This window comes from Sturnus vulgaris, chromosome 9 (genome assembly GCF_052056855.1).
Source record: "Sturnus vulgaris isolate bStuVul1 chromosome 9, bStuVul1.hap1, whole genome shotgun sequence".
In the NCBI taxonomy this organism is placed as follows: Eukaryota; Metazoa; Chordata; class Aves; order Passeriformes; family Sturnidae; genus Sturnus; species Sturnus vulgaris.
The window spans coordinates 10,185,682-10,213,148 of NC_142251.1; the positions used below are offsets into that span (position 1 = coordinate 10,185,682).

At 44.5% G+C, this 27,467-nt stretch overlaps 2 protein-coding genes, 1 long non-coding RNA gene and 5 other non-coding genes across 11 annotated transcripts in view; 4 read left to right on the plus strand and 4 right to left on the minus strand.

Annotated features, from left to right (window-relative positions):
- The window catches only part of RPS8 (ribosomal protein S8), a 31,586-nt gene extending 5,327 nt beyond the window's left edge, over positions 1-26,259 (minus strand). The window contains exons 1-2 of the mRNA XM_088169533.1: positions 25,675-26,259; positions 24,186-24,268 (exon numbers count right to left, since the gene is read on the minus strand). The gene's annotated coding sequence lies outside the window, so the exon portion shown is untranslated. The remainder of the gene's footprint in view (positions 1-24,185; positions 24,269-25,674) is intronic.
- On the plus strand, positions 73-187 carry LOC148222803 (U5 spliceosomal RNA). The gene has a single exon (XR_015805562.1). It is a non-coding gene; the product is annotated as a U5 spliceosomal RNA (small nuclear RNA).
- Positions 1,744-1,858, plus strand: LOC148222804 (U5 spliceosomal RNA). Its single transcript, XR_015805561.1, has one exon. It is a non-coding gene; the product is annotated as a U5 spliceosomal RNA (small nuclear RNA).
- KIF2C (kinesin family member 2C) lies at positions 2,253-19,435 on the plus strand. 4 transcript variants are annotated; one of them, XM_014872093.2, is made up of 22 exons: positions 2,270-2,397; positions 2,499-2,593; positions 4,355-4,456; positions 4,690-4,738; positions 6,466-6,507; positions 7,371-7,490; positions 8,218-8,334; positions 8,728-8,828; positions 9,083-9,178; positions 10,089-10,143; positions 10,227-10,389; positions 10,669-10,759; positions 12,274-12,337; positions 13,434-13,525; positions 13,767-13,909; positions 15,321-15,525; positions 15,997-16,107; positions 16,634-16,701; positions 17,937-18,039; positions 18,117-18,233; positions 18,591-18,717; positions 18,908-19,435. In XM_014872093.2, exons 1-22 carry the CDS (start codon positions 2,334-2,336, stop codon positions 18,982-18,984), a joined length of 2,202 nt encoding a protein of 733 aa, XP_014727579.1. In that variant the 5' UTR covers positions 2,270-2,333; the 3' UTR covers positions 18,985-19,435. The 4 variants fall into 4 exon arrangements, with proteins under 4 accessions (XP_014727580.1, XP_088025657.1, XP_014727579.1 ...); XM_014872094.2 differs by lacking the exon at positions 6,466-6,507 and having other exon boundaries at positions 2,253-2,397; XM_088169530.1 differs by lacking the exon at positions 8,218-8,334.
- Positions 22,097-22,211, minus strand: LOC148222805 (U5 spliceosomal RNA). The gene has a single exon (XR_015805581.1). It is a non-coding gene; the product is annotated as a U5 spliceosomal RNA (small nuclear RNA).
- On the minus strand, positions 22,658-22,771 carry LOC148222806 (U5 spliceosomal RNA). The gene has a single exon (XR_015805560.1). It is a non-coding gene; the product is annotated as a U5 spliceosomal RNA (small nuclear RNA).
- LOC148222807 (uncharacterized) lies at positions 22,989-25,988 on the plus strand. Its single transcript, XR_015805246.1, has 2 exons — positions 22,989-24,026; positions 25,554-25,988. It is a non-coding gene; the product is annotated as an uncharacterized LOC148222807 (long non-coding RNA).
- On the minus strand, positions 23,703-23,817 carry LOC148222808 (U5 spliceosomal RNA). Its single transcript, XR_015805563.1, has one exon. It is a non-coding gene; the product is annotated as a U5 spliceosomal RNA (small nuclear RNA).
- Positions 26,260-27,467: the final 1,208 nt, after the last annotated feature.

Consider the following 27,467-nt stretch of genomic DNA (forward strand, 5'->3'; position numbering starts at 1 on the left):
ACTCTCCCGGCGTCGCCGTGTCCTAGAGAGGGACAGCTCGGGGACGGTCTATGCGCGAGCCGAAGTTTTGGCATACTCTGGTTTCTCTTCAGATCGTATAAATCTTTCGCCTTTTACTAAAGATTTCCGTGGAGAGGAACAGGCACGAGTGTCGAGAAATTTTTTGAGGCTCCATTTCGGTGGAGCTATCCCTAATTTGGTTTAAAAATAGATGGAAACTAAGTCGTTTTACAAATTGTCCCAGTGGATGCGGGCAGTGTGACATACGTGTTATTGCCAAAAACGTTTTAGGAGTGTTAACTGGGTTCTCCATGATTATTTGTGTCCTGATTTCACTGGCGGATTTGGGGGATTAGCTGGATAGGTGCGGCCAGAGTGCTGTGCGCATTGACGCTATAGACAAGCAACAAATGCTGTGCTTCAGGGCTGTATCTTGGGACTGGCTGGGGCTTTAATATCTTTGTCAATGACACAGACAGTGGGAGTGAGTGCACCCGCAGCCAGTTTGCAAGGTGAGTGGTGTGGGGGACACACCTGAAGGACAGGGTGCCATCTAGGGAGACCTGGAACAATTGGGCCCACAAGAATTTCATTAAGTTCAACAAGTCCAAGTGCCTCGTGCTGCCTCTGAGTCTGGACCATCCCAGACACAAGAAGAACTGGAAGAAGAGAATATAAGAATATAAGGCTGCTAAGAGCAGCCCTGCTGAGAAGGAAATGGGGATTCTTATGGGTGAAAAGTTGGAAATGAGCCAAGAGTGAGCAGTCACAGCCCAGAAAGCCAACTGCATCCTGGGCAGCAGGTCAGGAGAAACAATTCTGCCCTTTTACTCCTGAATCCAGCTCTCTGATCCTCAATACAGGAAAGACATAGATATGTTGGAGCAAATCCAGAGGAGGCTATAAAGGCAGCCAGACGGCTGAAGCCTCTCTCCTATGAAGACAGTCTGAGACACCTGGGGTTGTTGAGCCTGGAAAAGAAAAGGCTTTGGGGAGATCTTATTGAGGCCTTCCAATACTTAAAGGGGGTCTGTGAGAAAAAGATACAATATCTTTTTACAAAGGCATATAGTGACAGGGCAAAAGAGAACGTTTTAAAATTAAAAGAGGAGAGATTTAGATTAAATATTAGAAAGGAATTCTTCACTATGAAGGTAGTGAGGGACTGGAACAGGTTGGCTAGGAAAGTTGTGGCTGCCCTACCCTGGGAAGGGCTCAAGCCCAGGTTGGATAGGGCTTTGAGCAATGCGGTCTAGGAGGAGGTGTTCCTACTCATGGCACAAGGGTGGGAACGAGATGATCTTTAAGGTCCCCTCCAACACAGACCATTCTGTGATTCTATTTTATTTTCCTTTACATTTTAAATTTTATACTATTTTGCTTTAATTATTAAACTCGTTAGTCTCAACCCATGAGTTTCTCACTTCTACCCTTCCCGCGGGGTGGGGACATGAGCGAGAGGCTCCAGCTGGGGTTAAACCACGACGGAGACCCGCGAGCCCCGCCCCGTTACGGGCCTGATTTGCATACCCAGAGTGCCCCGCGGTCCCGCCGGTGTCCAGCTCCGCTGCCGTCCAGCGCTGCGGCCGCTGTCCCACCCCGAGCTGTGGGGGGCTGACTGGCGTGTGCACCCTCCGAGGCTGGGCCGGGGATGCGGGGTCAGGAGCGGGGGGGAGCGAAAGTCGCCCTGACTTATGTAGGGTGAAGCAGACATGGGCTATGCTGGGGAGGGAAAGCTGAAGTATACTCTGGTTTCTCTTCAGATCGTATAAATCTTTCGCCTTTTACTAAAGATTTCCGTGGAGAGGAACAAGCACGAGTGTCGAGAAATTTTTTGAGGCTCCATTTCGGTGGAGCTATCCCTAATTTGGTTTAAAAATAGATCACGTTTTGTTTTTGCAAGGTAGAAGTTACTAGTTCCGAGAAAACATTTGGTTGCTAACTACCACCAACCGCGGCTTTTGGCCGGATTTCTGCGCGGTCTGTAGCCATAGCTTGATGCCTTACTGGCCCCGAGCTTGCCCTACCTACCGCGGCTGGAGCTTCCTGCGGCTATTCCCAGGAGCGGTGCCTCCGCCCACCCCAAGCAGCGCTTACGGGGCGGGGCTGATCATCTCGCCCATCCCTTCCTCGGGAGCAACAATCCTTCCTACCTCCCCCCAGGACTACATCTCCCGACAGATCCTCCCACGGCCTGCCGGGAGATGTAGTCCCGCGGCGGCTCCCGGCAGGCCCTGCGGCACGCCGGCGCGCGGGGTTTAAACCGGTGGCGGTTGCCGGGCGGGTGTTTCGCTGCTGGGGCGGGACGTGGTTCCTGTCCCTCTGCCCGTGCCATGGACTCCCGCCGCTACCGCCATGTCTATCCTGGCGCCGTTATTAACATCCAGCGGAGCAACGGTGAGGAGTGGGGTATGGGGAGTCTGCAGGGTTGCTGCCGCCCGCGGGAATCCCGGCGGCGTGGGGCGGCCAGGTTTGGGCTCAACGCTGGCTTTTTCCAGGTGCAATCCATAAGGCAACCGTGAAGGTAGTGAACGTGGAGCTCTCCTGCGTGACCGTGGAGTGGATTGAGGGCGGCGCCACCAAAGGCAAGGAGGTGAGTGATGGCTGCTCGCGGCCCCTTCCTGCCCTGGGCGCTACAACGCCCCGGGCCCCGGCGGGATGAGTCCCGGGAAGCCTGGGGCTCATCAGGAACGGCCTTGCTCTTCTGCCCCGCTGGGCGGGCAATGCTTGTCCTGCGCTGCTGCAGCTCGCTCCGTGCTCTCCTTGTGTTACGTGTAATAAATGCAGTGCTTTAGATGTGCCTAGGTAAGGTGTGAGAGCTGCCGTGCCAAAGCTGCACCCTTTACCTTTCAGAGGGATCAAGGAGGTGTTGAGTCTCTCGCACTGTTGACTGATTCCAAGATTCCAGTTTTCTAGCTCTTTGGGCTGTTTGTTGGTTTTCTATGTCTTATGCTATGGCCTTCAGGCTTTCCTTAAAATCTGTTACTAATAAGCTGTTGTGTTAACAGGCCTGGGTTTTGTTTCCTGAATCTCTGCACCAATATCAAATAAGTACAGTGTAAGATGGGATGGGAGAGAGGGGCATTTGAAGGTGATGCAGCTGAAATCCTGGTACTTTAAAAACTCTGATACTCAGCAAATGTACTTGTCCTGCTGGTGTCTTTAGAAATGTGCAGACTCTAGATTTCACTGAGAATCTTAAAAGTTGCCATTGGCTGGTAGTTTGAAACCAACTCTTACTCTGTGCGTGTGGCTGCTGCCTTCAAATATAAAAAATATACAAATTCAGATGTAATTGTTGGCTAAATTGCATGTATGTGTTAAGATGAAGTATCTTTAGGAAGATACTTCAAAATCCAGCAATTTATGTGCTTATGTATATGCAATATTCATGTGCTTGCACACCCTTATATTGTCTACTTACCTGTTTCTGAGCTAATTCACTTTCTAATTAGCTGCTCACTAATTCCCTATGAATTAGATTTCATAGATTATTTTTTTTATGCTAGAAAGTGGTATTTACACATTTTAGAGAGATTCCTCTACTTGCTTTTTTCTGGTTTTGTGGCCTCTTATTTAATAATTCCAAAGTTAATTGAGAACTCAAGTACTCCCCCGCGGGTGCTTGTGTTGCCTTGTTAGGTGAATTGCAAGCTGCTGGAATTTGTATGAACAGGTGTTTTCAATTTCTTCGGTGGGGACAGTTTTGAAAAACAGAACAGCGACTGAGTTGTGATATTTTTGCTCTGCCCTATCCCTGCATTTGTTAGGTGCCCCATGATGAGGTGAAGGCAGGATTATCATTCTACATGAGGGTCACTCAGGAAGTGATAGCTGGCCCCAGGTGAAATCGTTTACAGTAGCAAGTGAAGATGCAGGTGAATTAAGTTATGGATTAAATGCTGAATCCTTCATTTCCCAGAGTCTAAGCAACTCTTTGACATTTATTTTGGTAAACACAATCACACAGTAAACACTTAATGCTCTCCTAGCATAGAAGTCACAGAGCTGCTGAGATTTACTAAGATTAGTAGCGGGAGATTAGAGCAGGGGATGCCAAATGGGCTTTGCCCTTCTCTTCAGAAGTGCTCTATGGCACCTGCAGAGCTGTGTGGTGTTTGGCAGGTGAGGGTAAATGACTTAACTAGCACATTTTGTCTGGTGTATTTAAATGTACCAGATTGTTCAAATGGAATAGGAATTACTGTTTTGCTCTTCCAAGCAATTTTAACATAACATTTGGCAGGCAGTGAGTCAAGTTTGTTTGACTTCACTGAAAGTCCAGATTAGAAAAAAAACTCTAAGTGGTAGCAGCAGTATTCTACTATGTAAAATCCTAACTTTCCTCTTGCAGGTTGATATTAGTGATGTGATTGCAGTAAATCCTGAATTATTAGAACTACCTCCTGCTGATGTGAAAGAGAATGTTCCTTTGCAAGACAATGTAACTTTACAGGTAAGTGCTTTAAAGTACTTTAGTTTCTTCTAAGGTACTAATGCATAGGTATTGTGATATATAACATCAATCTTAATAATAATATATAATCTTAATCTTAAATCTCTAATTTGTCTTTTCTGTCTCATAGTTAGGCTTTGGTCAGAAATTGTTATTGTATCGAGTTGCCCTGAAGAGCAGTGCTAGGTGTTTGCTGCTTACTCCAATTGCTTACAGCATTCCTTGTTTTTCAGAAACAGAAGCGCAGAACAACCCTTTCAAAAATTCCTGCTCCACGGGAAGGTGAGAAAATGTTTGTGGTTTTTTTTTGCTCTGCTATGCCCTTGTGGAACTGTGCTGGTCTTTCATTGTAGCCATAATATTGTACTTTAGTGCATCATAAGGCTGCTCATTCAGGCAGTACTAACGAAGACGATACTGTCTCACACCAATGTTTTGGGCTCCTTAGGGCATGAACTCTCCTAGGTTGCCGTCCTGCCTCTGTGAGCTGGCGTTTGTTGAGGTGTTCTTCTCTTCTGCAGTATTGCTGTAGCTATTCCCTGCTTTAAATGTCGCTAGGCAGTTGCTGTTGCAGTGAGTTTTAAAGTTCTATGTGGAGGTTTGCAAATGCCACAAACTACAGAAGTTAAGTGGCAGTTATTAAGATTAAGAGTGTCAGAATGAGAGTGGAAAGGACAAGAAAGAAATAGTGGTGACAAATGTATGTCTCCTCATCAAGTAGTCTCCCTAGACGATAAGTAGAGCTCTATGCTTGCAGACGTTTCAGAGCAGGCAGCCAAAGTGCCAGCTGGTGTGCCTAGCTCCCTGATTGCACGTCAGTACAATGTGTTGAGCAAAGCCAGAAGAGTAGATAGAGATGTCACTGTGAGATTGCTAAGAAATTGTTCTTCCTGAGGTGTCAGGAGTTAGAAAAGGCCCATTTTTCTACCTTCTCTTAGCTTTATTAGCTGTCTCTTTAGGCTCTTTGAATTGTAAATGGCAGCATTACAGTTCTATTTGTAATACACTGTATGATGCTGAGGTTGAATGATTACTAATTTAATGATTCTCTTTAAAGTGCATAGTTAGCCAAAACTTATGCTTCTCCATTCAGTTGAGCTGTAAACGAAACATCTGGGCTTGTCTGGCCTCTTCTGTTGCATGCAATGCAAGGCAGGGAAGCTAGTCCCAGAAGACAACAGTACAAATTCCATGGCATCAGAGAGGCAGGAGTTGTTCTGTACTAGAGTATCCTGATTTTTCTCAAATTCAGAGAACTCCATAAATTTTGAACTGACAAGCAAAATGATGTGGTAAAGTCATGACTATCTATATATATAGGTTAATAGAACTGGATAGCCAGCTGGAAAACACAAGATGTTTTAATCCAGTCACTGGTTGATGGAAAGATGTACTTGCAGAGGTCACAGCTCTCCTGAAGCATAGAATCTAATTGCATATCTAAAATACCTGTTTCCTGTCCTACTGGCAGTCTTGTCCCTGAAGACCTGCTCAGAGCTTAAGAGCAGCAGTGTTTTCATATTCATCAAGTAATTTCTGTTGTTATAACTAGCTAAAGCCCAGGAGTATCAGAGCATCTATCCTGTTGCAAGCTCTGCACTGCACCAATCAGAAAGCTAACTTTGGCTTCAGACTTCTTCTTAGACTAAACAAATTAAAGAAAATCAGCAGGTGTCTGTCTCCATCTTATTCAGGAAAGAAGCAGAAGCAGTGCTTTCAGAATTAAGAAATAGATTATTAAGAAATAGGTATTGTCTCAGTCCCATGAATCAGTAGGAATTTTTGAGGATTCTGAATATCCTCACGTACAAGAATCACTTAAATCAAACCCATTTAGATGGAGTGAATCTTCCAGTTAATCTGTCTGTTCAGAAGCACCAGCATTTATTGAAACAGTGCTGCTGAGTGTGAGATGAGATCAGGACTGGGCATGTGGGACAAGAGAAAATGGAATAAAATGCCCTTTCTGAGTATAATGAAACTGATGCTTTTTGTTTCTAAAATTGCAGCAGTCACATCTAATGTCTCTGCACATGAGCAGAAGATTCAAGGTAAAGAGTTAACAGGAGCAATGAATTTTGGGTATGGTTCTAAGGAATTTGATTCAGAATTGCAATGAACCCTTGGTATCCAACAGATTTGGTGTCCTTTGAAATAATAGTGATTCATTCTGGATAAATTCTGATAATTGCTAGCCATGAGAGGTGAAGGGAGTTCTAGCTTGCATATCACACTTCTTTTCATATCACATTTGCTTTTTTTTTTTTTAAACAAACCTATTGAGGTAAACATTCCAATCCTTCCCCTAGGAAGCTTTGCAAAGGATGTGATCTCAGTGAAAGAAATACCTTGGCATGTGAAAATGGAGACTGCCTACAAATGGACCTTTTTCAAAGATTTGCTGTTGTGGTTATATAGGGTCTTTTACCTGAATGTAGTGCCATGGAGCTCCCAGCCTACTGTGTACTACACATGGTCTGTTTGTGGGTGCCCTCATGGTGGGTGGCACAGTGCTGCCCATGGCCAGTTGCCAGGCTGCTGTACCCTTGTCACCATCAAAGAGTTAATTCATACAGCCCTGTAAGTGTGAAGTTTCAGAGGATTTAGTGTTCTTTCTTGAAACTTCCTCCTTCCTAGGTATTAAGTGTTAAGGTGCTGGAACTATCATATCCTTATGTGAATCCTTAGTGGAATCTGAAAGAAATTCACTGGAATTGCAAATCTGGAATGAACTGTTTACTTTTCTGTAGTAGTGGCTTTATTGATCACTTTTCACCCACTTGCATTGCTTTGTCCTGCACTTTACTAATGGAAAAGATCCTTATAACCATACCTTGTTCTCCACTGTTCTGTATTATGTGAGCAATTGATTAACTTCAAGTGTCTGAGTGTCCTTGGATTCCTGTTTCCAAAGCTGTGCGTGGCCGTTCCAGGATGTATGCTATCACAGAATCCCAGGGCACCCTCCAGGAAGATGAGATGGCAGTAGATCCCTGCACTTCTTTGCAAACCAGAAGATATTCGTCAAATCTTGGTAAGTGGAGAAATGTCCAAATGAATTCTTAATGTGAAACAATTTTCACTTTGTGTGCATTTAATTATTCAATTATCCCAGTGGGAGAGCAACCTGAACTCTTTCATAGATAAAATGAGAGACCTAGAGGTCTGCCACTATGCAAATATCCAGGGCTCCAACTTGCAGTGTTTTCCAAAGGACTTTGGAAACAATGTTGTGCATAATGATGTATTTTCTTAGCCAGAGAGCTGTGGTTGGGCAAGCTGGGTGGATGTGGCATTTCCTTAATGGCATAAAATGGTATTCATAGGGCTAGAGTGGGAAGAGAAGTGCCTTAGCACTATTGACAACACATCCTGTAACTATACTGGTAGTAGTTTTACCTATACTGGTTGAGTAAAGCAAGAACTTGAGCATCCTCGAATGACAAAATTCTAGTTATTTATTTTACTAGACTATCCCATGAATAGCTGAGGGCATGTCTTGCATGTTAACTTCTACAAAAATGCTAAAATAAGAGGCTTGATAGTAAATTCTTGTCTAGTTGCTTTGGCCTTGATTTGCAGCATTGCTTAAAAGTTGATGATTGGCAAAGGACTTAAAAGTTTACCACAGGTTTTAGATAGCTTTCTCTCCTGCTGCAGGAGTTGAGAAATGCCTGTGGTCTATGAGGCTTTACAAGTTACAAAATTATTCTTGATCTTTGCAATCTAATTATTGGTTTTGGTCTGGCTTCTTTCTGCAGCTGGCCAAACCAGGGGTAGCAGGCTGGGTTGTGTTCCAGAAGCCTCACTGTCAAGTGTAAATGGAAATACAGAGAATCATCTGCCTGCTGCTAGAACGAGCTCTTCAGAGAGCCCAGGTACCAGGGAGCAGTGGATAAAGACTGACTGATCAGTCAGCAGTGAATCACTGTGATTGCTGCTTTGTGTCAGAGACTAAAGCTTTGAAAACGTGGCTTTAGCAGCAAGACAGAATATCTTGATAATTTTTTATTACAGATGTGTAATTCTGTTATTCTGTAGTGCCTCACAAATGCTGCCTTTGCTTTAGGGTGGTAGTATGACTTTTGAGGCAGTTTCTGTGATAGATCTGGTTTGGGAAGGAAGTGCTACAAAATTAATGGCTGTCCTTCTGAAGGTGATTCTCCTATATGAACTAGTCTATCAGCAGCCTGGAAAAGTTGAAATATTTGTCTTGTGCTTAAAACCTAGTAAGAAATTTTAACCCAAGAAATTGTTTTCATTTTATCTAGTTCGAAGAAGATCTAACATTGTGAAAGAGATGGAGAAAATGAAAAACAAGAGAGAAGAAAAGAGAGTTCAAATTAGTGAAATCAGGCTAAAACGAGCGCAGGTGGAGTACTCTACAATACACCCGTAAGGGGAAATTCTACAGGACCCTGTACTACAATAGTTGAAATCAAAACATATTTTGGACAGGCTTTGTTCTTAGAAATCTGCACATAAGGGTGGATTGATTCGGGTTTCAGGAAGTTGTGAATCTCATAAAATGCTTTGAATTTCATACAGCTGCTTGTTTAATAGGCTCTGGAGCCTTTTTTGCTGTAACAGATCAATTACATTCACATTCATGGTTTTTCCATGCAGGAGTTTGACAGCACCTATCCAAACTGGGAGTTTGCACGTATGATCAGTGAATTCAGAGCAACTTTAAAATGCCAGCCAATATCTATAAGTGATCCAGTAAGTAAATACTGAAGCTACTAACTGCAGCCTGTGGACAGACTTCTCAATTTTGTACTGAAAACGTTGGCTTTAATCAGCTGGTGCATCACTGCCTCTTGAAAATCCTCTGAGTATATTGTAAACTTGAGGAAGCCGATATCTGTGAGGTCACTTGCCTTCCCTATTTAAGGCTGTCTTGTTTTACTTTGCTTGTGTCACTAGTGAAGAGCCTGTGGTTCAACAATTATCATGCAACGATGTGTGACCATCAGTTTATAAGTGACACAGCCATTGTTGTAGGAATAAGTATAATTTAAAATGGTCTGACTTAGTACAGAACATGTTAATATAAGTAAGTAATATGTTAACTGATTTCAAATAGGTCAGAAAGTGGAGTGGTAGAAGTAGAGGAGAGGAGTAAAGAACCCTGGCTTGGTCAGTACCCTCAACCATGAAAAAACCCCTGTGCACATATTGTGACAGAAGAAAAGCTTGTTACCTTTGCCTTCTGTCTCACCTAATGGCATATGCACTTCCCAGCTCATCTAATTTGTAACTGTGCTGCACAAATAGCTCAACTTGCTGCATCAGTAAAGAACTCCCAAGTCACCAAGAACCTCTGGGGTAAATGGAAATATTAATTTCCTGGTTAATTATTGTACCATAGCTTCAGTATTGATATTACAAATTTTGCTAGAAAGCATTTCCACCTTATATGTTGGAGAATGCTGCATAAAGGTAAATTATTTGTAGTGTTGCTTTTGCACTGAATGCACTTTAAGACTGACTTCCCTGCGTGAGTGGGTTGGCTCAGAAGCAACTCTGATCAGCATATAGAAAAATGGATGTGAGGGACCATTGGATCTCTCTGTAGTAAAGAGTGAGTATAACTGGAAAATAATTACTTATTTTCTTACTTTTCTTTCAGATAGAAGAGCACAGGATTTGTGTCTGTGTGAGAAAGCGCCCTCTCAATAGGCAAGGTGAGTGTACTGACCAAACAGCTATCTTGAACAGTTTGACTTTGTTAATTTTCATTAAAACTGAAGGTCTTTTCTGTCAACAGAACTTCTAAAAAAGGAATGTGATGTGGTTACTGTTCCAAGCAAGTGTGTCCTGATGGTGCATGAGCCAAAGCAGAAAGTGGACCTAACAAAATACCTTGAAACCCAAACATTTAGATTTGACTTTTCATTTGATGAAACTTCTTCAAATGAAATGGTATACAGGTAATGCTTGCTGTTCACTGGAAATTACTTTCAGATTAAAGTGTGGAGCTTTGGCTAGATGGCATCTAAACTTAAAGAAACTGTTACTTGAAATAAGTATTAGAATCCTTTTTGGAGGAAGCTGAAGGACTGAAAAGTCTAAGGCTTATTTTTGGCATAATCTTGATGATTGCCTAAGCACTTGCTTTTTTTTTAGTTTCTTTTCTTTTTAAAACTGATGCTGATGAAGCAGTGTATGAAATATTTGCTTTAACTATTTTCTATCTTTTGAATATTCAGATTCACTGCTAGACCTCTTGTAGAGACCATCTTTGAGGGTGGGAAGGCGACATGCTTTGCATATGGCCAAACAGGCAGTGGCAAGACACACGTAAGTTTTTCTCCAAGGTCTCAAATTTTTCTAGCTTTGACAAAGTAATTCAAAGCTCACTGATGTTTGAGCATAAGTAGGATTGTGTAAGAAGTTTGGATCTTGGTTTTATTGTCCAAAAGCTAATACTTTGTAAGATGTTAACTCTTTTTCTGTAGCTTTATTTACTAGTGGGTTTCCTTTGAGGTTGTGAGGAAAATTGTACTGACTTTTCAAAATATTTAGAAAAAATATTTTTAGAAAAAATAATTAGAAAAAAAATATTTTTTTTTCTCTTTACAAAAAAGAGAAGCTATCTTTTCAAAGATTTAGGATGTCCTGATATGTCAGTCTTAGGCATGGCTATTCCTTCAAATGCCTGTTGTTTAACTCTTGTCTGTAAAATGGGGCTATTAACCTGCATCTTTGACAAAGGCTATGTTCTGTCTTGTGCTTTGAGCTTGGAGTGATTCCAAAGAATTCGGCAATTATATAAGAATAAGCCTCTTGATGCACATAAATATTTAAGTGATCTGGTTTTGTTTGTGAAGTGGCTGAGTTAGTGTGTTTGCTTTCTAACCACTCCAGTCTAACAGTTGCAGCTTCAAGAGTTATGAAAATTCTTTTGTCTCAAAAGAGAAAGCTTGCTCTAAATTTTCAACAGCTGTGTTGTCTTTAACTTTCTTCTTCTGGGAACTATGGAGAAGAATCCTCACAGCATGATAGTGGAGTCAGATGTGCTGTCCTCTTTTGTAAGAAGCATTTACTTCAAACCACAGTGATCTGCACTGGACTGGGCTAATGCACTGCTTTGAGTACTCAGACAGTCATTGCTGTCATCCACTGTTAGAGGCAAGTTTTAGGCCAGGATTTCTTACCTTTAGTGTTATGTAGTGAGCTGTAGATCTTTTCCAGTAATCCAGACAAAAAGTTGTAGCTTTAAAGAACTTTGAACACGGGCTGCATTCATTGTACTGGAAAGGGCAGAGAAACCTGCTTGCCTGAGCATCATTACAGGAATACAGCTGTGATGCACTAAAATCATAGGTGAAGTTGCTTTCCCTTCCTGGTCTTAAGGCAGAACTAGTGCAGGGACAACAGCTGTACCTTGAGACTGGAGTGCTGCACATTAAACTCTGGTAGATTGAGAACATGTCATGGGATTCAGCTGTGTTTTAAATAACAGTGGTAGGGCAAGTCATTAGGATAGCATTAACTAAAAATTTTGTTGTGATTAAAGATGGCCATACTCCTTTGGCCAAAGGAGTTAAAGGTATTGTCTGCTCTGAACAACTGCTGGAGGAACAACTGCTTTGACTCTGCACCCCAGAGCCTTACAGCTGCACTGCTTTGTGTAGGCCACATCTTCTCCCTAAACTGATAGGGAAGTTGCAAACTAACTTGGCACTGTGTTGCAGTAATCTTGCTGGCATTGGGGCTTTTCTATGGAAACTTCCTAGTCTGTTTTTGGAACTAAGATTCGATAGGCTGACTTGTTGGTGCCATACCTGACCTCTGGCCTTTTCTCTTCACAGACTATGGGTGGAGACTTCTCTGGGAGAGCCCAGAATGCCTCAAAGGGCATATATGCTTTTGCCTGTAAGTTGATTCTTCTATAGAGACAAAAATAAAATTAATGCTTGTTTTTCTTAACCAGATAAGATCTGGTTTTGTATAGTTATTTTAAACAGGTCCAGTAGAAGATAAAGTATTTGTGTTTTCAATAACAAGACCTTGTGTTTACCTGAAGTATGATTTCTTTTTTTTCATTCATTTCACAAAATATTTTTTTCTCTAGCCTGTAAGTGTCTGCATCCATACTGAAATCACCAGAAGATACTTGTTTCTGGTACAAAGAAATGACACATTTTCTAATTAGGCATTTGCTGGGCAGAGCCATTTAATTTTGATTCTTCTGCTTTGCTTTTGTCTCAGACATCCGAGTACAACACAACTCTACCCATTTGTGATATGAAACTTGTTATGTGAAAGGATGTATGTATTGTGTTTCTTCCTATAAGCCTTAAATGCAAAAAAACCCAGCATGTCCAAAATTATTTCAGAAAATGGAAGCCCGTCCTTCATATAATGCCTGGAAAGTACCATGAAAACCTGACCTTTACCTTCCCTTTAGAAAGACACAGTGTGAACCTAGTCAGCAGCAAGGCAGCTGAGCTAGGAACAACTATTGGCTGATCTCTGAAAAATAGTTATGACTGGTCCTGAAAGAGTCTTTGCTTTTCAGCTCAGTTTCAAAGTTTGGAGCCTAATTGTGAAAAGATGCAGTGGATCCAGCCACAGGGTCAACTAATCTGGTATATTGTCTCCAAACATCAGAAGTGCAGATGTTCAAGGATGCCTGTTTTTCTAGACTTTTTGCAAGAAGCACTTGAAACACAAACACATGATTTTTCCAGGCCTGTCCAAAACAATAGAGGATCCCAGTGTTCCCTCAGAGCAGTAAGGATTGTTGTCTGTGGGTGGCATTAGCAGTTGAAACTCCTGTATTTCCCTGCTTTCAGTCCCTGGGTAAGGCTGCTGCTGAATCTGTTCTCCAGATGGTAGCACAGCACTGATCATTAGCATTTGTTTGGACGACTGTCACTCAGTGCTAGACACTGCCTTATAGCTGTGCAGTGTTTGAAAGTAGATCAAGTAGCAACCAGTTAACTAAACTTCTGTTTTTCCTCACTAGCACGAGATGTCTTCATCCTCCTAAACCAGCCCAGGTACAGGAATCAGAATCTGGACGTCTATGTGACTTTCTTCGAAATATACAATGGAAAAGTAAGACTTTTAAAATTTTTAGGTCTTGACGTGATTTCTTTGGTTGAATATTTCATAAATAGCTGGGTCAAACTTAATACTTTCTATAGTTCTTTGTATTCTGGTTTTATTGCTGTATTTGGAATTGAATTTGAATCTATGTTAAAGATGCTGTTGCTATATAGCTTTGTATAAAGACAGTGAAAAATACTTACAAGGAGTCCTTGTTCGGGTTTGCTTCAATCTTTTTGCCTAAATATAGGTGTTTGACCTCTTGAATAAGAAGGCCAAGCTTCGAGTCCTGGAGGATGGCAAGCAACAGGTCCAGGTTGTTGGTCTCCAAGAAAGACCAGTTGGCTGTGCTGAGGATGTCATCAGAATGATCACAGTTGGCAGTGCCTGCAGGTTTGGTGACTTAAAACCTATAAGAGGAGTCATGTCCTGTTGCATCTACATGTTTAGAAAAACATATATGATGCCTGTAGCTGGTGCCTTGAGATTTAAACAAAAGCTGAACAGAAGTTTTTAATGGAAGTTAAGTGTTCCCAGTAAAGGCACTGAGCAGCACCTCTGCATGAATACCAGAAAGTGGTTACACAACAAAGGATTAGAAGGGATGGTTTAGCCTGTCTTCCATAGAAAACATCAGAGCTCCTCATTCATATGTCCTCATGGAACTCCAATAAGAGAAACCATTCACATGAGGAGATGGCTGCCTTGGTGCTTTCTGGAAGGATCAGCTAGTTTACAGGAATACAAGTAGCTCCCTGTGGGCTTGTAAGATCAAGAATGGCACCTGGTATGAACCATAGTTACAAAAATGGTTTGGTTTAACTGCAGGCCAGATGAGCTATTCTAGCGGCAACAAAAATACTGCATGTTGTTCCATAATCTTGTCTCAAGAATCCTTGAAAGCAGGTGCCAAGGGACAGCTGTAGGCTTGGTGCATCATCCTGGTAGGAAAGGCTGTAATAGGGGCAGCTCTATCATACTGGTATCTTTAATTGGGAGCTAAAATCTGTATTACCAAGTGTTATCCTCTTCAGTGAAGTTGCAACTGCTATGGAAATGTTCATAGGCAAGTAAGAGCTCCTTGGCTTCTTTACTGCACTGTGTGGGCAAATATGCGCATCCTAAAAGCTTATTCAGCATTCTGTGCATCCTTTTTGGCTGGCAATTTAATTGTGAACTGTTTTTATATTTCAGGCTACTCCCTCCTTTTTCCCCAGTAGTAGGGATGTGGGTGGAACAGTGAACCTGCCAGCATTCGCAGGAAATAAATGATGGTGAAGGTCACAGGGAGATTTAAATTAAAAGATGTCACTCTGTGCCTTGCAGTGATGGGGCAGGTGCAGCTGCATAGCAGAGGTGAAGTGCCAAGCCAGCTTGGCTGGAGAAAGGGATTTACCATGATTGTAATGTGCTAGCACAGCTAATGCTGTTTAGTGGGAAGCTTGGCTGAGCTTACAGTATAATTGCAGATGCATTTGGAAAATAATATGTGGTGTGCTGAAAGTGTGATTTCCAGCTCAAGTGCAAGTGAGGCTTTAGCGCTCAGGCATTCTAATGTAGGCTTGCTGAGTTGAGCCAGGCAGCTTAAATAGTCTTAAATCTCTATAATCAGGGTGCAGGTTTGTATTTTTAACAAATAGTTCTGTGCTCTTATATCAGAAGCAATTCTGTAATTCACACAAACTTAAAAGTATTAATGTGTGGGATAAACCCCAGAAGGTTAATTGGCTGCACGTCTTAGTACTGTCAGGACCTGTTGACTTCCTTGACACATTTCTAAGGCTTGTTTGCATCTTTGCTGTAGGACATCTGGGCAGACTTTTGCAAATGCCAGCTCTTCACGGTCACACGCCTGCTTCCAAATCATACTGCGCCGAAGAGGACAAATGATTGGCAAATTTTCCTTGGTGGATCTGGCAGGAAATGAAAGGGGAGCAGACACATCTAGTGCTGATCGGCAGACACGGATGGAAGGTGCTGAAATCAATAAGAGCTTGCTGGCTTTGAAGGTGAGCTACAGCTCCTGAAGCAGAGTGATAATCCACATGTGGATTCTGTTCAACTCTGGGGTTATCTGTTCTGTTTCTTTCCAGTACAAGGAAAAAACAACCAAAAAAGTACTAGTTTAGGATGTGAGCAACCTAGTAAGCAATCTAAAAATAGAGTATACTTCTATTTAGAATGTTTCCAGGAAAGTAGTGCAGTCTTGTCAGGCCACACACTGGTATAGTGATTTCAAGCTTCATTCGAGTTGATTTTTTTTTTTTGGGGCAGGAGGGAGGTGGGTTTGTGACATATGATGGCTACTGTCCTGTGACAGTCAGGTACCTGGAGCATATTTTAAAGACTGAGGAACTTAGAGCAATATATGTGACCATTCTTCAGCCTGTTGGGTTTACCAGCAATTGGTGGTTGATAGCTTGCAGAGCTGTGTGAAGAGAGGTGCCAATACTGCATTCACAAGACTTGTCTTTTCACAGGAGTGCATCCGAGCTTTAGGGCAGAACAAGTCTCATACGCCTTTTCGGGAGAGCAAGCTGACGCAGGTACTAAGAGACTCTTTCATAGGAGCAAACTCAAGGACCTGCATGGTGAGTATGCACATGTCAAACACAAGGCTTAGGTTCTAGAATTCGACCAAAGAGCTGTTTGTTCCTCTGGAACAAGGGGGTTTTTAAGTCAGAAGCTTTAGATCTTTTTTTTTAAAAAAAAAAAAACAACCAAAAAACCCCTCCAGAAAACCAAATATCTTACTCATGGAAGCTTGCCCATGGTGAGTGAGATGATAAATTGGTGAGTTATGCTTGGTTGCATTAGAAGCAGGGCTGTCGAAGTCTTCTTTAACACAATAAATCTGTAGATCTGTGAATCTCTGCAAGAGAGCTTGGTGTGCTCTCAAAGGGCTTTGCTTTCTGTGGATGGTGGAGCACAGCAGGTGCACACAAAGACAGTGGAAAGTTGGATACAGGAATGCTGGCATGTCCCACAGAATCCATAAATAAAAACGTACCTAGCTGTCTCAACTCCAGCCCTTTGTCCTCGAATGTCCCAGCTGTGTGGTGAGATCAATAAGCAAAGATCAGATAGGAGTCACTAAGTTTTCTTTTGTGTTTGCAGATAGCAATGATTTCTCCAGGCATGAGTTCGTGTGAGTACACCTTAAACACACTGAGATATGCTGACAGGTAATGGCCTTTCTGACCTGGGGATACTAATCCTATTGTAAAAGGTGTTTTAGCCGCTTTTACTCTGACCTTTGGAACCTCAAGTTCTCTTGTATTGTTTGTATTGGCAACTTGAAGGATGGTTGTTAGGAGCAAAGTATCTTAGGGCTGTCGTATGAAACTAACCTGGGTGTTCTGTGTGAGACATAATAGAGATGATGTAAAACTATGAGTAATGTCTCCTTTCCTCAAAAGAATCACCTCTCATGCTAGACTTCAGACTGCCCTGGTTATTGTAGGGAGTTTACCCTGTCCAGAATGGTTACCTCCATGCCTTTTACTTTTTGTAGTACTTTGTGATCCATCTGTAAGGATGTGCTAAGAATGTGTGTCATGAATGAGTGTTTTAGTACACTCAAAGAATCATTGGCAAAGGCAGCAGCAAAAGCAAGTTTAAAATTAAATGAATGACAAATTTTGTTGGTGAGGTTCACTCTACTACTTACTGGGTGGTTAAAGCACACAGAGAAGAAAATTGATTGATTTTAGTCAATCTAAAACTAAAATCGTCTTAATATTATCTATCTTGAAGCCTGGGGAATGGAAAAATAGGTAAGGATAGAAAAAGAAAGGGTAAGGATGGAAAAGGACTAAATGGTGACCCTCACCTTGAGTCACAAGATTCATGTGACACCCTTGTCAAACATAGCCCTGAACTTGACTAATGGTTTAGGCCTGAAGATTTTAACTGCACTTAAGCCATAGCTTAACTTAAATAATTTAACATAAGATTTTATTGAATTACTATAAGCACAACAGTAGCTCACTTCCAGGCGTAGTTTAATTTAAAATACTTAATACACTTAAGAATCTAAGACAACCTTTATAATATATTTGCTATAGCATAGGCACACATACCTAAGGGCCTGTGTAAAAGGTGTACATAAAGGTGTATGTACCACCTGCTGTGAAGAGATTTCAGTCCCAGCTCAACTGATGTGAGTGTAACTGCCAGAGTGGCTCCTGGATGCCCAGACAGGAAAGTTTCCATAATGCCAACATCTCCTGGCTTTCTTTCCCACAGTATTCAGGGGTTTCTGCCCACATAAGCCTGTTCTGGGGATGGTAACTGTGTAACTTTTAAAGTGTAACTGATTGTTTCCTGCTGAGTACTAATTGATTGCAGTAGCTGTTTTGTGATGCTGTAGCCAATAAACTGATGTAAGATGAATGAGTGACAAATCTTCTTGTTGCAGAGTGAAAGAGCTCAGCCCTCATGAAGGAGGTGGTGAAACTCAGAGTCAGATGGAGACTGAGGAGGCTGAGACCAGTACAGAATGCTCAGATCCTCAATTCAATGTATGTGTGTGCAGTGGGCTAAACAGAACTGAAAGCTGGGAACAACTTGCCGTTCTTACCTGGGCTGTTTCTTGCAGTTCTCCAAGGATGAGGAGGAAGAACTCTCTCCCCACATGTTCAGCTATCGAGAAGTTATGACTCAAATTAGTGAACGGGAGGAGAAGGTTGTAGAACAGCTCAAAGAACTGAGACAGGTATGGGGAAGCAGCAAACCTAGCCCAGGCCACCTTCTATATGTTGATAGCTGCTTGCTTTGTCTGAGCCAAATGCTGCTGGGGAGGCAGCAATGCAAGATGTTGTACCAGTGGTGTTACTTTTTCCTCACTGCCAACTTTTTCTTGTATTTTCTGGCTCAGCTGGTTAAGCTGGGGCATTTCAGTGCTTTTGCCACTTCCCTTTCTCTTCCAAATAGCAACCTCTACTTGCTGCCAATGAGCACTAACTGCTCCTGGTCTGTAGAAGCTCAGCTATGATTAGACTGCCAGATTTGAAGAAACTAATTGAATTTCCAGAAAGTCCATTTCTCATCACTGTTACTCTTGTAAATACAGAGAATGACTACTGAACTTGACTACCTCTTGGGAATCACAGAGAAACCAGATTATGATCTTGAGACCTTTGTGAACAGAGCTAAGTACTTCATAGAGGACAGCTCAAGAAATTTCCTCAGTGTCAGAGGTATGTTAGAGCCTGTATCTGACTAGCACTGTCACTAATGCTTTTCCAAAGACCTGAAAGTAGCACGAACATACCTGTGGGAGCTTGAGCACCCAGTCCTGCATAGCTCTGACGTCTGCTGAGAGCGACAGCTGGGCTGAAGAGTTCAGCTTCCAGATCAGTCACCCTGTTGCTCTTACCTTTCTTACAGAAACATTGGATGCCCTGGGAACTGCCATGCAACTGGAGGAGCAAGCCAGCAAGCAGATAAGCTGGCAGAGGCCTTAGTCATTACAGCAAAACCTGGTTCACAAGCAATCTTGCATGCACTTGTCTTGTCTTGCATGTTCGTCAGTGGTTTGTATCACTCCTGTTTTAAATGTGGTAGGGTTTCTGCAGGTCACATGCCCAAGGGCAGTGGACACAGCAGCCTTTTCTTCATAGCCTGTATCAGGGTACTCAGCAAAGTGCTAAAATGCATCCACTGCAGGGCTTGGACAGGGGGCCTGAGAGTCTGCAGTCTCTGCCTGAGATATCTGGCATTTGGCCCTTTGCTGGTGACAGTGGTCTCCCCTAAGAAAACTAAATACACATGTACAGTACATAACCTTTTCCAGATGTGCTCAAAACATTGCAAAACTGTTGCAAGTTTTGCTTTTCTAGAAAGAAAATGGACTTTGTGATTGTAAAAACCAGTATTTTAAGAAGTTGAATAAATAAATGTTGTTGGATCTCATTATCTTATCTGTCCTATAAAAAAATATTTCTTGCTGATTTTGGTAAAGTTTAACCCCTCCTAAAGACCAGCTGGTTTGGTTGTTGGTAGGGAGGCTGATTTCTTGGAAGAACTTTCTTTTCAAAGTCTTTATAGTTGTAATGTTTACATAAAAAACACTCAAAATATATTTTGTCTCTTAATTTTGAGATGCTGCTGGGATCCCCTAATGGGGAAAGCTGGCTTAGGTGTAGCTGTCTGCTGCCATGGCCCTTGTGTGCAGCCTGGGTCCAGATTGCCCTGCAGATTCTTCCTCTGGGAAACAGCAGGTTAGGGGAGGAACAGTTGTAAGGCATGTGCTGATGCCTGGTCTTTTATTTATTCAGCTCAGTTCAGCATTTGTCTTCAAAAGCATGAAATAGTTGTGTGAGCTCTAGGCTCAGCAACACAGGATGCAGCTATGCAAACATCAGATCACAAAGCGACCCTTCTACCATTAATCCCTCTTTTCTTCCAGCTACCTGCTCCCTCTGAAAGTCAAGGGTGTAATTTAAGCGACAAGCCCCTCCTAGCTCTGCACCTGCCATCTGTGGACTGCATCCTTGTTCTGTGTCTGGAGATGCCAACTATATTGGAGGCCAGTTATTCAGCCTGGACTGGATCAATTGTGTACTCTGTTTCAGGGCTGGCCTGGAAAAAACAGCAAAAGAGTTAGGGATCTTTGAGGGATGTGAGCAAACATTAGTCACAAGTACTTAAAGAAGGGATACTTCAACTGAGGCACACTCCTCCTCTGCAGATGGGGCACTTTGTGCTCAACAGTTTAGGTTCTGGGATCAGAGTGGGGCTGAGCACTCTGAGGGTTTCTGAACTGTGAAAGCTGACTTGGACCTGAGCTCTGACTGCATCATACTAAGATGGCATAGCCAGATAAAAGGGCTGTTGTGCCCTACTAAGTCTGGACAAAAGCAAGACAAACCTTTCCACTTCAGGTGTTAGTGGTTTTGGATTATCCAGCCTTTCCCTGTGCAAGGAATACAGTATTGCTTACTGCCTTCCCTCTGTGGACCTAATATTGCTTATTTTCCCTATATCTGCCTTAAGAGCCAGAGATCTGATCTGCAGGCCATCAGCTTCTACCCTGGAAGGGGGAAGAACCACACAATGACCTGAATCTGTGCCTCTTGGTGCAATCTCAATGGAAAATGCTGTGTTCCTGTCCTGCCTTAGTAGCACCACAGACAAGAGAGTGTCAAAATAAACAAAAAATATTCAGCTGTGCATGGATTAATAATAATTTACTACTGGGGCTTGCTGAGAGCTAACTGTTTAATGATCAGCAAGAGCTTCCTGGTGTATATTAAAGTTTGGCAAGTCTCTTGTGTGACCATAAAGACCCTAGGACTCAAACATCACCACCCTGACTTCTGTGAGGATGTCACTGGAAAATTCCTCACGTTTGCCTCCCTACCCACCAAGCATTTTCTGTCATCTGCTTTTGCAGAAAAGCTGTTCTGACAGCACTATCTTGTGGACGCTGCAGGAAATTCATATAGAATGAAATGATTTTAGTGCAAATGGCTGAATTTCATTAAGGATGGTGCAGTCAATCATAGGCAGTGGGTGGCTGATGTTTTAAAAGGGTGTTTTACTGCTGGCTGTGGCTCCTAGCTGCGTGGCCATGAGCACTGCAGCCCCCTTCAGCCCTGTGCAGGACATACATGGCTTCCAGGCTCAGCTAAGGGTGATAATACACAAGGCCAGTGCAGATTTCACATCTCTATAAATAAAACTTCAAGCCAGCTCTAGTGCCAGTAGCAGGGACAGCCTGAACACTTCTACCTGCAGGCACTGACTCTGCCTTATTTCCCAAACACACCTATCTCCAACCAGCTTCAGGCTGGAAACTTGAGAGAGCTGGGATACTCAGCAGTGAGTAGTGCCCGAGCTGAAGGGGTGAATCTTTCCTGGGAGGGACATGTCCCTGTCTTTCCTACTAAAAGGATGCTGCTTCTCTAAGGTTCTTTTTATGGTCCTGTAACTTCTGCTCCAGTTTCTCACCGAATGGTTTTTGTGGCATCTGCCTGTTACACATAGTCTCTCAGCTAAAGTGTGGCTCTATGTGGACCATTAGGAAGAATAACGCTTTGAAACACTTCTAAGGTGTTAGAGGTGGAGTTACACTGCTAGGATGAGATGGATGTCGTTTTTCAGGGAACACTGTGGCTACATATAATCTATGTAATCTTATCTATGCACATTCTACAGCTCACACAGCCTGAGCTTACTGTGGCCTGCACTGCTGAGCCGGGACAGGAAACACCCAGCGCTGTTCACCATTCTCACCCTTCTCTGGAGGCCTGCAGGGTAACATTAGTGCTGCAGGCAAGCCCCGCCTGGACCCGGGCAGCCCTTGCTGCTGCAGCCCTCGCCTCAGGGGACAGCCCCCTCCACTTCCCCTACCTGTCAAGGTGACGGCTGAGCCCTGCAGGAGATGGCGGACCCTGAGTAAAAGATCCTGCTCGTCGCTCTCGAGGATCACTCGGGGACCCTGGCCAGCGCTCGTACCTTTGTTAGTCCGGCCAAAAAGCGAACAGCCGACAAATTGTAACGACCCTTGAAAAAACCCGGACTGGTTGATTTAATTGCGTTGATTTTTAATCTGTTTTTTACTTCAGAAAATGTAGCTCCCCCGAAGGGGAGCCTCAAAAAATTTATCGACACTCGTAGTTGTTCCTCTCCACGGAAATCTTTAGTAAAAGGCGAAAGATTTATACGATCTGAAGAGAAACCAGAGTATAAGCGCTACCGTTCTACCTGACGAAGCCACCGTCTGCTCCACCCCACATGAGTGAGGGCGATGCCCACCTGCCCGCCGTTCCCGGCCCCGCATCCCCGGCCGGCCCGACCCCGCATCCCCAGCCCGGCCCCGCGGGAAGCACACGCCGGACAGCCCCCACAGCCCGGACGGGACAGCGGCCGCGGTGCCGGACAGCAGAGAGGCCGCGGAGCATTCTGGGCATGCAAATCAGCCCGGTAACGGGGCATCGGTAATGAGTAGGAGGAGCCGACAGCGCGAATGGGCGGGGCAAGCTAGTTTCGGTGACATCAGTGCCGCAGCAGATACATTATTCCTCCCATCCGAAACGCGCTGACCGCTGATATTCCCCCTTGCCGCAATTCATTGCTAGCACCCCAACCTAATACACTCTCATGATTCGTTCTTTCTTTAACCATAAAAAATTAGCTCCACCGCAATGGAGCCACAAAAATTCTATTAAAACTCGTAGCTGTTCCTCTCCACGGAAATCTTTAGTAAAAGGCGAAAGATTTATACGATCTGAAGAGAAACCAGAGTATACGGCCACATTTCCCCGGACATATTCCGACTCCCCGCAGCTTCCCCATAGGACACGGCGACCCTCACTCAATTCGATTCCCTGCTTCCCACTCCTTCCAACGCCTCACCCGGCTAGGCACCAGCCCCCTGCCGGTACCACAGCCCGGCTGGCCCGACTCCAGGGCCGCTCCAGCTCGGAGCGGTGGCGCTCGGCTGGCCCGGCCCGGCGCTGCCCGCACTGCATCCCGGGTATGCTGATCACACCAGGCGGAGGAGGCGGCGCGCCCCCCCCAAGGCCGGTGCTTCCTGCCTTCCTGCCGGGGTGGGGGGAGCGGGGCGGGGCAGCTGGGCACAAAGCCAGCGGAACTGAACGGGGACGCTGCGGCTCTCGGGTCTGGTCGCATCGTCGCCACGAGCACTACCTCGCAGAGACAAAAAGTCGGCTCCGAGAAAGGCCACCGTACACCGCCGCCACGGACCGGAGCTCGACAGCGAGGGGGCTTGGGTTAGGGGCCCCAAGCATGATGCTGAGCTCCGGGCAGGCGCCAACACCTCTCCTATCCTCCTGGGGGGGCTGGAGTGCCCGGGACTGCCGGCCACGTCTCCCGACTCTCCTTTTTCCCGGAACCCGAATCGCCGGCACGCAGCTCCTCGGCTGCATCGCCTGGGCCGGGAGGAGGAGTTGCCCGAGCGCCGCCCTGTCATCGCGCATCTGCCGACCAAACAAGGGCAGCGATGCGGCCGCCTCGGCGGGGGTAGCGGCGGTGCGGATGGACCCGTAAAAGAATGGCCTAGTGTTGCCGGCAATCGGGCGGGAGCAGGCTGCACTTCCAGCCTGCTGGAACACCGCACACATATCCGGAAACCACCTTGACACAATATTGCGACGGGAGCACTTCATCAAGCTTATTTGTAAGACTCGCTCAATCTATTTTTAACCATCTTAGGGATAGCTCCACCGAAATGGAGCCTCAAAAAATTTCTCGACACTCGTGCCTGTTCCTCTCCACGGAAATCTTTAGTAAAAGGCGAAAGATTTATACGATCTGAAGAGAAACCAGAGTATACTAGCAGACACCCCTCGGCAGCTACCGATCCATGGCTGTCGCTCCTAACGATACAGCGACGCCGGTTGTCCCCAGGTTGGACCCTCTGCTGCCCCATCCCTTTCACCCCGGCAGTGGACAGAGCCCGTTCTTGCACCGGACCGGCGGTTCCGGGGAGCGGCGGCCCGAACTTTGCCGTGTCTGCGGCACCCCGCGCGGTGCATCCTGGGTATGCAAATTATCCTGACTACTAATACGGCGCTCATCCCCGCCTGGCCCCGTATCGGTCACAGCCAGGCAGGATCGCTCGACCGAGACTTCCTGTGCCTGCCCTTCGCCCCCGGCACACGTGCCCAAGCTAGCCCCATACCGCTCAGGGTGTTCCTACCTTTGTACTGGACCTCCAGGTATACAGCACAGCACGCCCAGCATGGGCTCCATGAACACGCAGGGCACGTCTCCCATCATATCCTGGGGGAAAAGGGCAGAGTGACAGGGACAGTCTTCACACAGTTCTCCAGATTGTTCTCTTCCAGGCAGTCGGGCTACCCAGTGCAGCCACAATGGCAAGAAGACAGACAGCTCCTGCCTGAGTAGAGATGGACACAGGTGGTAACACTGCCTGTTGCCCCCAGCAAGGCCCACCCCTCACCTGCATGACCCCGAGTGTCTGCAGAGCCCTGTGCTGGGCCTGGGGAAAGTACACAACAGCACAGCTTCGAAGCCTTGGGAATCTTGGCTCTGGTATTTGGGACTGCTGTGGCCCAAAGAGTCCAGCAGAACCTGTGCATCTTTTTGACCTTCTGCTGAGTTGGAGGCATTTAAGAACTTGGCCAGGGCTTGCACTCTTGTGCAAGAGCAGAGATGCCAACTTGTGTGCTGGATGAGCCTGGATCAGCCATCTCAGCTGTTTCACTGTCACTCAGAGAACCCAGTACTGCATCCGACTGGAAGTGTGGCTCAATCAGGACGAAATTTCTTTATCAGGAGTCACAGCTAGAAAATCAGTTAGCAAAATTCTCAACCAGTTAGCAAAATGGAGTAAGTAGCCAAGGAAGGCCCTTTACAGAAACAGAATCTGACAGTGGCATACCAACAGAGTTGCTACAGATCCCGCTACTGAGCCTGCTGCTTTGTCTCTCTTGGAGGAAACTAAGATGGCATATATCACCCCATGGCCTCTAAGAATGTCCTCTGAACTACAGAACTAACTGGGTTTGACTTGCACTACCCAGGAGGAAAAAAGGGGGGGGGGGGGGGGGGGGGGAAATTTGTAATGCTTTTAAAAGATACAAACTACAAAACTCTCCTACCCCAGAGAGGAACTCTGGGAAAGTTTGCAGTAGGTGAATGCTGCAGGTAAGGATGGAAACTGTTTTGTGGTTTTAACAGGAGGAATTGCAACCAGCAAGGCAGCAATATCACACCAAAATGACTGTGAAGAAAGTGAGCTTGTTAAGAAATGAGAGGGGATGAAATGCAACAGAGTCTCAACAATAGCTGAGACTCTGAACTCCTTCCAACCAGAGCAGCACTGCTGGATCTGCCATCAGCAGGCAGAGGGAAGGCAATGGCTCAGTGCAGCAAGCAGCCCCAGGGGCCAGAGGTCAGGGAGAACATCCTTGCTTGAATCAGGACAAAGCACAAATGGACATGCTGCGTACCACAGCTTTCACAAATGAGCTCCTTATACTCCCTGCCAGTGTCTCCAGTGCACAACAGCAACTTTACACACTCTTTTGTCCTCTTCTTTCAGGTGGTTCAGCCCTAGTATTTCCAGAGGAATCAAGACACCTCTGATCTCCAGAAATTCGGTAAGGTATCTGTGGCAACAAGACTGCAAGAATAAGGGGAACAAGGCCAGAAACGTCACTTGCCTTGGAGCCCATCTTCCTCTGCCAGCATGCTGTCTCCTGGGAGCCATTACGTCCCATCTCACTGCAGTGGGTAGAGGTCTGAACTGGATACTGTCTCTGCAGAAGAGCATGGACCATTCTTTTACAGTCAGGCAGAGACAGCACACTCATCCAAATGTGAGAAAAACACTAATTCTAGGTTCTTGAAAGATGGGTTACATGGCTTTCCCTTCCGTTCCATCTTTTGATAGCCAGATTGTTTTTTAAACCTGCAGAATGTGGCTGGATGTGGATGTCTCTGTACAAAAGCTTATTCGTTAAACAAATTTTCTGTAGAGAATTTGTCCATTCTTTCCATCTCAGTACCACACAACCCCTCCAGCTGTCCAAGGAAATAGATGCATCATCCTGAGCCACACTGTTAGGTGAGCGAGAAACCAGCTGGCTCCCTGGGAACTCCAGCTCCATCTCTGGTTCTGCCTTGCTTTTAATAAGCTGTTCAGGATGCAACTTTGAGCAACTTTGTGGGCACTATCCCATTCCTGCAGTAAAACCGTGATGGCTAATGGCTTCTGGCTCTTTGACAGATGTCATGATCTCTTTTGCCTAGAGAAAAATGAGAAAGAAGTTTAAAAAGGTCTATGAAGAAAGACTGTACTAATGAATTACCACTAAAATCACATTTAAAATCTCTGATAAATAATATTAAAGCACTTAGTAACTATTTAATCTTTAATTATTATATTAAAATAATTTTCTCTTAATTCATAGATAGGAAAACCATCAAAAGGAGAGTTCCTGGTATGTCTGAAGCTGCACAATGAATCTGTGACAGACTTGAGATTATTTTCCTGGGCAGGTGGTTTCACCACAGGAGCTCTCTTCTTTGCTCTGCTAATAAAGTCATTTTGATGTTACCCATTACCCAAGCCCTGTTTCTCACTAGCCTCATGATATGAACACTGCATCTCATATCTGACCTGCCAGGGAATAAATAGAGTGAAATGAGAGCAGAAATTGGTATGGATTTATGGGGGGTGACAGGGTCAAGGGGGCTATAAATGCCTGTTAACACAGCAGCACAGCCCTCACTCACGTGCTGGAACAACAGCCATTTGGACTGGGCCCACATCCATCTCAGGAACATGTGCTGGGTCTTGGCAGTGAGAAAGTGCTTTGGCACCCTTTAGCATGACAGACACTTGCTCTGTTTTTTCCTTATCTAATTTTCCTGGCATGTTTTTAAACAATCTAAGAAAAGCTAAATGATAAGAGCTATGAGCAAGAAGACAGAAGCTCCAGAAACATCCTTTGTCTGCAATTCCTTCTATTTCTTCACACAGGTATTAAATAAAGAAATCTACATTTTTCCAAGTGTATTTGGCACACTTTTGGCTCAGTATGATATCCCCTAGTGCAGCTTGACAAAAGTGAAGGTGCACTTAGTAAGGGAGATGGAATGTCAGGGACAAAGCTCTCCATTTGTGTGGCAATCCCACAGCAGTGCATGCTTTTGGCTGGAGGACACTGACCAGTCTCAAGGAGCCTCGCAGTTAAACACCAGGATCTGTGCCCAGAAAGAGGGATAAAGTCACAAACAGTGGCATTAACACAGGTGTCCTCTCCTATACCAAGCTGTATCAACATGCCTAAGGATAAGAAATGAATTCACACCTTGTCTAATAAACTTCTTGGACTTCTTACCTAACAGAAGCACCATTTTAGGTTTTATTTAAGTGAGGTTTATGGAGAAAAAGAGTTAAAATTACATAAATAGTCGTGTTTCAGAATAAGAAATCTTTTCAATGTAATAC

Coding starts and splice junctions, on each gene's coding strand:
- KIF2C (XM_014872093.2), top strand. CDS start 2,334: ATGGACTCCCGCCGCTACCGCCATGTCTATCCTGGCGCCGTTATTAAC. Junction 12,338..13,433: donor GGGCATATATGCTTTTGCCT/GTAAGTTGATTC, acceptor TTTCCTCACTAG/CACGAGATGTCTTCATCCTC. Junction 18,718..18,907: donor AAATTTCCTCAGTGTCAGAG/GTATGTTAGAGC, acceptor CCTTTCTTACAG/AAACATTGGATGCCCTGGGA.